The sequence below is a fragment of the Cavia porcellus genome, unplaced genomic scaffold (assembly GCF_034190915.1).
Source record: "Cavia porcellus strain 051 isolate PalLab524CR breed Dunkin Hartley unplaced genomic scaffold, mCavPor4.1 scaffold_7, whole genome shotgun sequence".
NCBI classification, from domain to species: Eukaryota; Metazoa; Chordata; class Mammalia; order Rodentia; family Caviidae; genus Cavia; species Cavia porcellus.
In genome coordinates, this window is record NW_026947490.1 from 33,800,055 (window position 1) to 33,810,803 (window position 10,749).

The 10,749-nt window shown below is 46.2% G+C and overlaps 1 protein-coding gene across 3 annotated transcripts; it reads right to left on the reverse strand.

The window, feature by feature from the left end:
- Positions 1-2,525: 2,525 nt before the first annotated feature.
- LOC100725991 (leukocyte immunoglobulin-like receptor subfamily A member 6) lies at positions 2,526-8,446 on the reverse strand. Of its 3 annotated transcripts, none has more exons than XM_063253277.1 (6): positions 8,250-8,446; positions 8,115-8,150; positions 7,691-7,969; positions 7,270-7,572; positions 6,868-6,966; positions 2,526-3,491 (listed from the first exon to the last, which is right to left on the reverse strand). In XM_063253277.1, the coding sequence occupies exons 1-6, from the start codon at positions 8,278-8,280 to the stop codon at positions 3,463-3,465; spliced, it is 777 nt and encodes a 258-aa protein (XP_063109347.1). In that variant the 5' UTR covers positions 8,281-8,446; the 3' UTR covers positions 2,526-3,462. The 3 variants fall into 3 exon arrangements, with proteins under 3 accessions (XP_063109347.1, XP_063109346.1, XP_063109345.1); XM_063253276.1 differs by lacking the exon at positions 2,526-3,491 and adding an exon at positions 4,826-5,649; XM_063253275.1 differs by lacking the exon at positions 2,526-3,491 and having other exon boundaries at positions 5,508-6,966.
- Positions 8,447-10,749: the final 2,303 nt, after the last annotated feature.

Here is a 10,749-nt window from a genome sequence, read left to right on the forward strand (position 1 = left end):
AGCACTCAGCTGGGATCTCTCTGTTTCTAGTGATGGCTCAGGTGACTGTTTTGCACCCTTTGGCACATTTTTGGAGAAGGACCTCTCATATTGTGCAAAGCACATTTAAATGTTCCCATCTACTGTGATGATTCAGAAGTAGAAAATGTCTTCAGAATATTTTCTACAACCTGTGTCCAAATAGCCAAACCTGGCATGACTTTCTCTGTCAACTTATTTTATTGACATTGACACTGTTTCTACAACTTGTGCCCTCTAGTTATTTTTTTAAAAAAAGCCCGAGGATGGCAGATTAAAAGTCAGGAGCATAACACAGCCTCTCCATGACCAGAAAGCCAGATGCCTAGTAAACAGTGACTTACAGAAGTGAAAAGGAAAAATAGCCATGGAAATCAAGGAAAAGCAATCAAGTAAAACTAGAAACCACAGAGAAACCGGAAAACATGAATGCAAGGCAAAGAAAAGAAGAACACCCTCTGGAATTGTAGACCTAACTCCTGAGAAGGGATCCTGTCTCTGCAAACAGAAGATAATCCGGACAGGTTTGGAGGTTTCAAGGAGAAACAATGGATTGAACTAGCAATGCAAACTCCAAGAAAATTCTGTGCTTGTGATCAATTGTGAATACAATGTTGGGGTTTACTATGAAAATAACTTCTTCCATGTGACTTGCTAGAATTAGAGAAGAAAACCATTGTAGACTCTGTCAGTTTTGAGAGAGATTAATCACGACATATTTGGGGAGCAGCTTAGTTGCTTAGGACTAAAATAGTTCCAGGAATGAGAAGTCAGAATGTAACTACATTCAGGGTTTGTGGATCACCCTACCATACTTGCTGGTGGGAGACAGCCAGAAGGCACAGTCACAGACATAGACTCGCTGAGAAGTTTAAGCAGGGCTGAGCTCAGGTCAGGTATGACTTAGTGGTCTGTGCCTTTTGTGAAAAGCCAGGCTGTCATGTGATTTTCTGAAAGGTTTACATGTGAAATGCTGTCATTAAGCCCAGCAGACTCCCTGATCCCACCCCTTGTGCCTAAGAAGTCAGAGAACCTGCAGACCTGTTTGTATTTCCCACATGGCAAGGTGATCAAAGGCATGCTTCATCTTGGGCAGTTGCCACCTACTGGGGCGTGTGGACAGAGAGAGCTCTGGGGCAAGGGTTTGACAGGGCCACAGATCATGAAGCTGGGTGAAGATAGCAGTGACTTGGGGCACACAGGGTCACCAACACTAAGAGCTGCTAGGATGAATACAGTCATAAAGGAGACACCACATCATTGATTGACACTGCCCAGTAGGAAGTGTGGGGGCAGGACTCAGCACACACACAGAAGAAGTGGGTAGAAAAGAATGAGCTCTTGCTGTGACTCTCTGCTCCCCCACTATCTGTGTATTCCATCTCACTGACCTTGGGAAGAAACCACCCACCCAAACACAAAGGGGAATTTCCTTCTTTGTTTGTTTATTTCTGCTCTGTTTTCCTTTCTTCTTTGTTTTTAATCATTTTGTCTTTTTGATTTAATTTTTGTATTATTTTTATCCTAATTCCACTAATTTCTTTCATTGTTTATATATTTTACCTTAAATTTCTCATCTCATCTCCCTTTTAATTATTTTCAAATTTTGTTTCTCCTTCCTTTCCCCACACCTTCCATTGCCCTTTTTATTACTTGTAAGCCTTATTAATTTTTTATCTCTTTAGTTGTCTGTAGACTGTATTGTTGAATTATTTTCTGTTGTTTATAATTCTGTAGATGTTTGTTGAATGATAAAATTTGTTTGGTCTTTGTGTCTATATTGCTATAATAGTTTGGTTTTCTGGTTAACAGTGGTATAGTTATAGCTTTAATGATTCTTATGGTCAGTCAACACGTGAGTAATTTAGGCTCCATTATTTTCACTGATTCTCTTTATGTTGTTAATGGTGGCATGATAGTTTTTTTCCATTCGTTATTGATTAATTAATCTATATATCAGAAAAAATACTACAGTTATTCTCTCTTCTCTGTGTAATGGTGGGGATCAAATCTCCATCAGCATGCTGTACATTATGAAACCTCTCAAATACTGGGCTTAATGTGGTGAACATGAGTGGTTGCTGTGACCCAATGTGGCTCCTGAGGTTGTTGGAGTGAAGGATCGTGAGAGGATGAGAAAAATAAACAAGAGATAAAGCTGGGGTCAGGTGGAGCCCTTCTCCTGATAGGATAAAATGTATTGCTCAACCTGTGCAGCGTGTTTATTTATATACTGGGAAAGATGATGCCAATTTCTACCTCTCTGCCTAGCAATCCATTACTTGGATTGTCTCGGGGCTTGGTGTTTTCCTGGACTGTAGCAACTTCTTCACATGGCTGACCTAGGAGTTTTTGTTTTTCTGGTAGGATCACGTTTGGGTCACGCCCAAGGTCAATTTCCAGCTTCAAGGGCTCCCAACAGGTGACAACACATATGCAAAATGAAACTCAAAACATGTCGGTGTCACTCCCGGCCGGCAGGAAGGACACACAACAAAGTCTGGCAGTGGACAACCTTTTCTTTTATTTTCCTTCTCCGTACAGCCTGCCCCGGGAATCCTCCCAGCCGAAGCCTCTGTTGGTCCGCTCCCCGCGGCTCCTTGCGTGCTTCTCCCTACAGTCTGTCCCGAAGCCTCTACCGGTCCGCTCTCCGCGGCTCCTTGCGTGCTTCTCCCTACAGTCTGTCCCGAAGCCTCTACCGGTCCGCTCTCCGTGGCTCCTTGCGTGCTTCTTCTGCTTCTTTTGCTTCTTCTTCTTTCGTGGCGGGAGAGGCACTCACTTTTATAGGGTTACAGTGGCCAATCAGTTCAAAGCGCGCGATGCGGACTGATTGGCTAACATCAGTTGTTGCTAGGCAGACTATCTTACAGGGCGGGTTGTGAAGCAGGAGATCTTACAGGGCGGGTTGTTTACCAAGCAGGAAGCAGGAGATCTTACAGGGCGGGTTGTTTACCAAGCAGGAGATAAGCGCCATCTTAGCACACTCGATGGGAGGGGTAATCTAGCTCAGGCTTTGCTCTTTCCTACAGGCCTCACGTCCGCCAAGTAAGGCGACCGGGTTCGGCCGCGGCTCCCAACAAAAACACATCTCAGGAAGGCATATTTTTTTCTAAGTCTCCAGCACCGTGAGTGCTTAGTGAGTGTCCTCTCTCACAAGTTCAGCTCCTGGCTGCCTGTGGATCCTTCTCTAGCTGTGCTGAGCCCGGAATAGTGGAATTTCGAGACTTAGCAGGACCAGGTCAGCCAGACGCATCCAGAGATTGTCCACTGTATGATCCTGAGGTTTGCAGATAGGAGTTAGTGACAAAGAGGTCAGAGAAGACCAATATTTCCTCAGGATTCCTGAATATCCACCAGGGGCACCTGCTTCCCTGAAGAAGATTTCACCTTCTGAATCCACTTACACAAATTCTGTTACTCATCATATTTGGATTCTGACTGGTTTTAGGCTAGACTGAGGGTCTCCATTTCCCCTGAGAATCAAGAAAGAAATAAAATGTGTGAATCACTGAAAGACCAGAGCTTTTATTCTGGATTCCACAGCTTCATATCTTTACCATCATGACATGACTTCATGACCAGTCATAGAAGCCATTTTCCAGTGGGTCCTTCACCTTCACTGCACTCTCTGAACTCAGAACTTGGGTCTGAGTCTTGTTGGAAATAAGGATACCTGAGTTCCAAGAGCTCAGAAATGGTAACAAACATGATTTCAGGTTGGAAATAACTGAGTGCTACAAGCCTTTGTTTTATCTAGAACACAGGACAATTTACACTGATTCACTTGGAGGGAAATTTCCCTTCGTTCATTGTCTTAACATTCAGGGACCACATATGAAGCCCTGGTCCACAGGGTTCCCCAAATTCAGATTCATGAGGGTGAACATCTGGGGATGTGAGCAAGCCTGGGGCCCTGGTGCCCATCACCCTGCAATCTCATCTTAAGTGATCGTCTCACGAAGTGAAAAAAATATATTGCTACACCCACACACAGACATAGACATGTATGTATCTGCTTTACATGGTGGAAATGTCAGGGATTCCAAAAATCAGTGTGTCTAGTTTATAGATGTATAAATCCATGTAGAATGACCTATAATAAACATGTTAAATGGAACAAGTGGAATAAATGAATAATGTGGATAAAAGGGAAAGGAAATGCAAACATATAAAACATAGATTGTGTACACAATCATTATATATGTGCTCCTGGGATATACATCCCATGTTAATGTCCTGACAAGTGAGTCCTGCCTACAGTATTTCCCTGACAATGATCTCACATGGACTTAAAATTCAATCTGTGTAGTAAATTCCATACTCTAGCACAGATTAAAAAAAGAGAGAAATAAAATATGTATTATTATTATTTGATATTAACTATATAGATGTTGATATAATAATGTGTATTACTATTTCTATATTATACCTAAAGTAGGTATGCAATTGAGAAATCAATTTACTTCATATATATTTTATCAGTGAATCACAGAATATTAAAGAGTTCTTGCAAGAGGATCTGAATATAATCCAATGTACTAGCAATACACATAATCCAGTACCTTTGTTGCATGGTAAATTATTATTCAGTAAACATAAAGTGATCAAGTCTCACTTTACAAATTTTTAAAATATGGGTCATATTAAAAGGTTTTTCTGAATACAAAGTATTCAAATAAATAATATTCATTTAATTGAATATAAAATATTCAAGTGAATTTTGAAATATTTCTAAAGCTCATTAATAAACCTCAATTTTCAACACCTTAAATAGAAAGACTAGACATTCAAAAGTTATTGTCTGGAATTATTGGATAAATGTAAGAAACAGAAATTAGAGGTGTAATTACTTACATTTTTAAGCATAAGTTCATGCGTCTTTAAGTTTTCACAGGAAATTGTTATTTTTAGTTTGGGAAAGAATCAGCAATGATATACAAGTGTGAAACTAAAATGCATAACAGAACTAAGCAGTGCTACACTCCAGACCTGCTGGACAAAGACCCCAGTGACCCAGGGAGCACTGCCAGCCCCTCCTGAGTCTCAGGTGAACACTAAGCACAGAGGCCCCAGGGGACTCAGGAGGGCCCATGCCTAGCAGTGCCCACACCCTGGTGCTTCTCTCTGCAGGAGCCGCTGTGTTGGAGACTCACCCTCACTCTCAGTGGAAACCCAGTGAGGCTGAGCAGCCTCCTGCCTGTATCACAGAGGGCTCAGGGACCTCAGGTGTGGGGAAGGGCTGCATCAGAGAGAGGAGTGCAGAGGTGTTCAAGGATAAGGAGGATGAGGCCACCCTAGGAGAGCCATTTATTGGAGAGAGAGTTCTCTCAGACCACACCAGACTCCCTTGCACCCAAACATCATCACCTCCCTCAGGCCTTGCTGTGGATGGGTCACCCAATTTGGATCCAGTGATTTCTTCTCAAGCCACCACGACATGTAGATTCATGTCCAAGGTCTAAGCACTGCCAGCACTGATGACTCTTTCTTGTGTTCACATTCTGGCTGCATCTTGGGTCCTTCTTTGATGGCATTGATCCCAGAAGAGCAGAATCCCGAGGGCCACCAGGACGAGGCCAGCCAGGCCCATATGGATGAGGTTCCCCACTGTGTAATCCTGAGGCTGTGAGGCTGGGATGGGGACAAAGAGGTCTCAGAGATTAAGACAGAGCAGAAGCTCCACAGGATTCCTGAATATCCATCTTAGGCACCTGCACACTCTAGGCAAAACCTGATCCTCTGTGTTAGGACCCAGAACTGAGAGCCCTCCTTTCCCCATGCACTGACCCTGTCACGTTCTAGGATGGAATCAGGATGTTTTCTTCTTCTCTAAGAACCAAGGAAAGAGAGGAGGACATGAGAAGACTGAGGAGATCTGAGCCTCTCCCTGATCCCCATTCTTACATCTCTTTCTCATGTTACAGCTTTGCAAGGTCTTGAACAGTACTTTCCCTATGGAGCAGGGAGTCCTCTGATCTCTGTCCAGGATTCTTCAGCCTCAGTGGGCACTGTGAGTTCAGATCTTACATCTGAGACCCACAGGAGCAAAGTAACTGGAACTCAGGACCTCAGGATTGGCAGGAGCAAAGGCTTCCAGTCAGAAATAAAGTCCTCCTATGGATTTTGCTGTGTGGGACACAGAACAATGTGATCTCATTCTCCTTGAGATGTTTTTCTCTGATTCACCAGTGGAGGAGCCAGGGTCCAGGAAGGTGGGTTGGTCTTCAGGGCCCCTGAACATCAGGAGCACAAAGGCTGAATTCTGGGGCTGCCTCCCTTTCACCACCCAGCTTGGGCTTCTGGTGCTTCCCCATCTCTCTGTCACCTCTCGTTAGCAAATCATCATGAAGTTAGGAACACCTACAGCACAACACACATGCATATTCTAACAGTGGGAATAGTGGTGGCTTATCAAAATTTCACTTCCTGTTTTAGAAATTTAAAGCTTTCCCAAATAATCAATAATATATGTGCAGAGTGCCAGGGGTGTACCTCAGGGACACAAAAATTTCCTGGCAAGTGTGAAGCTCTGTGTTTGATTCCCACTACCAAAAAAGAAAATACTTAAGAATAATACACATGTAAACACAATGGATACTTAGGGATACATGTTTACATAGATAGAAATCAGAATCCAGCAACATGGCACTGCTGTCCCCACCCAGGAAATACACAGACAAGAAAATCAATGACCAGAGAAGGGACTCTCTTGCTCAGGTCCTGTCCACACCACTTGAAGCTCAGGTCTCCGGACACAAGAAGAGTTGAGGCTGTTACAAGAGCCGAGATGGGCAGAGAGTCTCCAGGCAGCCTGGACATAGGATCTTTGGGATGGAGGCCAAGACTCACCTGCTGTGGAGCCAAGAGAAGAGGGTGGGGAGATGGGACCCTCAGTGCATCCTGGTGTGGTGATGGGCTCTGTGGTTGGGGGGCTTGGAGTAGATGATTCTGCCAATGAAAATAGGAAAATGTGATGTCTAAGCCTGTCCCTGAGCACCGTGCCTCTGATCACTGTCCAAAATGAACCCCAAGGCTGCTCGAACACCCTCCCCTGACCATGTGGAAATTTTTCAATTCAAATCAAATGGCTGGAGTGAGCTGGCCTCGAAGGAGGTCTATTGTCTTACAGGAAGGGCTCTCCCTGACTGGAATCCCCACATAATCCTTACTCCAACTGCAAAAAAATAGCCTCTGGTTTAGGGCCTGAGTGACATTTTGAGTGGATAGTGGACAGGGACAGGGTCTTCTCACCTGAGACCATGAGCTCCAGGGGGTCACTGGGTATGGACCACACTTGGGGACTTCTCTTGTAATGGCCATAGCATCTAAATGTCCATCTGTGCCCAGAAATCAAATGACCCACAGCGAACAGGGCCTGGAACTGTCCGTTGGTAAGTCGCCGTGAGTTCAGGGTCCAGGAGAGCTTGTCTCCACCTTCCCTAGTCAAAATGAACCCAGCAAATTGTTGTCTCGTGATACACTGGAGGGTTACATTGTCTCCTGATGTCATTGCATGGCTGGGCAGTGCTGAGAGGCTGGGTTTGCTGTAGATTCCTAGGAGAGAAGGAGGCAGCATGTGAAATGGCGGCGGGCTGTGTGATGGCGACACCCCTGAGAGTAGAGCCCTTCCTGAGGGCAGAGCCTAGGGCTAGGACCCTTAGTGTCCTCTCACCTGTCACCACCATCTCCAGGGCATCACTGTGCTCTGACAAGCCAGCAGTGCTCTGATAGTAGCAGTGATATCGCCCTGCATGGCCATCATTTATGGATGGGATGGAGAACTTGGCCTTGTTGTTGAGTAAGAGTGACATCTCCGAGATCCTGGGACTTCCTTCTCTGTACAGATTGTACTTCTGGGCTCCCACATTCCCCTGACACCAGATGCTCACAGAGCTCCCCCAGGGCAACACAGAGCCTGGCTTGGCCCACAGTGTAGGCTTGGGGAGGGTCCCTGCAAGGAAATGGGAGTCTGGGTTGAGGATCTTCTCACCTCCTGCATCCATCCCATCCTCATGCTCAGGCCAAGCCTGTGTTCTACTAACTGAGGGCCAGGAGCTGAGGCTGAGGCAGCACACAGAGTTCTGGGGAGGACTCACCTGTGAGTCCTTGCAGCGCCATGTGCAGACTCAGCCCTGGAAGAGAGTTTCCTGTCTTATCAGAGGTTCTGTCTGATGCCTCACCTGATCCCGCTCTCTAGTCCAGCCTGGTCTCCTCCACCTCCCCACTCTCACCTAGGCAGAGCAGAACAGGCACGGTAGGCATCGTGTCACCTCCTGTGATGGCTCTAGCTCTGACAGAGGAGACCTCAGCGCTGCAGGACAGACAGAGGAACGGAAGTGGAAAGTCAGAGCTGTTGCAGCCCCTTGTCCCCACCTCTGTGGACTCAATGAAAGGAGACCAACAAATCCTCCCTGGACCAGGCTCTGCCTTCTACAGGCTCAGCATCCATAGTTCCATGGAGAAATCTCTGCCTCTGTGATCTCCTGGTTCCAGGACTTCCCACACGGCAAGATTCCATTCATTCAAGGAAAGACTGGTTTCCATCCTTCATGACCACAGAAACCGGACTCCAACCTAGGACCCTAACTTTCTGAGAGCCTCCTCTGTACTGTCACTCCTGGGCCATTTTTAAATGAGTTTTTGCTTAGGAGAGTTTTCCTGGATTCTAGAAATAACTCAATGTCTAGCGGAGTACATGGCCTGCATGCTGAGAGGGAGATATTCAGTGCGAACCCAGTGTCTGATCACTCATCCTGCAGGAACAGGAGGTGGATGGAAACTCTCTCCTCATCAGGTTTTCCTCTCTCTATAGTAGCTGTCTCCAGGATTCCGCTAAGGTAACCACACAATGGGTGACCCAGCAGCTGAAATAAATGTGTGCTGCTTGCTGTGCTCAATTCAGGTTTCCTATATTTATGGTTTTCCTTCTGGTTACCTGAAGGACGACTCCTGTCCCACGCTGCAGAGTGACTCACAGCAGCTGTCCCCACACCTGTGCTGTAGGCTGAGAGCTCAGCTGGGCTTCACCATCCCCAAGACCTGGTCTGTCCTTGAAAAGAAAAGAGTGTGGCTTTGTGTGAATAGGAGGTGGCAAGCTGAGCACTGCATGCAGGTCCTTGTTTTCTTTGTTTGCTTTACCACTGGGATGTTCACCTGTGTGTGAGGAAAGTGACAGTGGGTGCTGTGCACACCCAGCAACAGTGGCTGCTCCTGGTGCTCCCTGATGTGCTCCTTCCAGGGCTGAAGTTTCTGTGGTGCTACAGAGGCTCTGCCTGCCTGGTGGCCTGTGTTGGATCCAGGGGAAAGGAGAAGGCTGTAGGGCTTCACTATGGCTTGGCGAACAACTTTCTCCATGTCACAGGGCCTGGGGAACGGGAAGCCTGTCCTTGTTCAGTGTGAAGAAAGCACTGTGAGGGGTGACAGCACTGAAAGAGCACCCAGCGGTGAGGCTCCCTCTGAGCCTCCCCAGGCAGGGTCACTGTCCTTGGTGTGTGCAGAACTCTGTGCACAGGAACAGGGACTAGAGCTGGCAGTAGTGCCTGGCTGTGGGACCTCATGTGTATCTGGGTGAGCATGGTGACTGCTCTGGGACAGAAAACTCAGTGTTCTCATGCGGGAAATGCAGAGACACAAGGGGCCCATAGTCTGAATACCTGCATAGTCCAACAGTGCCAGAGCCCCCTGGTAGAGGTGACCTGTGCCCACAGCACTGTGATCAGAGCACAGGAAAGCAGGAGGCAAGCCTCCAATGGGAGCAGCATCTCCCATGGATGGATCAGAATCATCTGGAGTCACAGGAGCTAAGGGCACCACTGTGAATGGCTGTGGGGTTGGTCTAGGAGAGGAATCTGGAGAAGAGGGGAGGATCGGGCAGGATACAGCTTAGAGTACTGGGTGTTGGGAAGTTTAACAAGAGTTTGGAAAGAGCTTAGAGCACTGGAACCTAGACAGAAGTGGAGATGGTGAATATGATGCTCAGTGGTTTAGATGGAAACAAGCACTGTCTCAGGAAATGGGTCAAAGGCAGCTCTTAATAATTTTGGGAGCTCTTGTCTTTTCCAAATTGAAATTTAAACATCTCATGTCTCCCAAGATAAAAGTACTGCAGAAATAGTAATAAAAATTCATAAAGTATGAGAAGAGTGTATTAGGAAACTCAGGGAAAAGAACCAACAGAGAACCCTGAAACAGACTGTGAAGAGAATCTTTCCCCCCAAATAGCTTTGACCATTGTGTTTCAGGTCACCACATCATTGTTATTAGGGAGGAAGGTAACAGTCACAAAACTTCTACCACTGGAAAACTGGTTAACACATTTCCCCTTACATATAATGGTTTGCAGCTATACTGAAGTATACAATGGAAGTGTTGAGCACAAAGATATAAAAACATTTATAAGGCCTGATTTGTAATCTATTCTCCATAACTCTTGATAAAGAAAACCCAGAGTCTGTATCTCTGAGAGGTTGGTTGTGCTGTGCTGCAAAGCTGAGAATATTTGTTGCTGGCACAGCTTCCTCTTAGCACCGGTTGAGCTGAACCAGCCCCAGATCCATGCTGTGTCAGGCAGAGAAAGGGTATGGACGTCTGTACTTCTATCCTCACCCTGCCATCCACAGTGGGCTGTGTGTGTCCTGCAGTGTGGGTGGCTGTCTTGCACACAGCATGATCACAGTGTGAGTGGACTCCTCTCTGTCCACTGACCAGTGTGTGCCCCTCAGACACAAACAG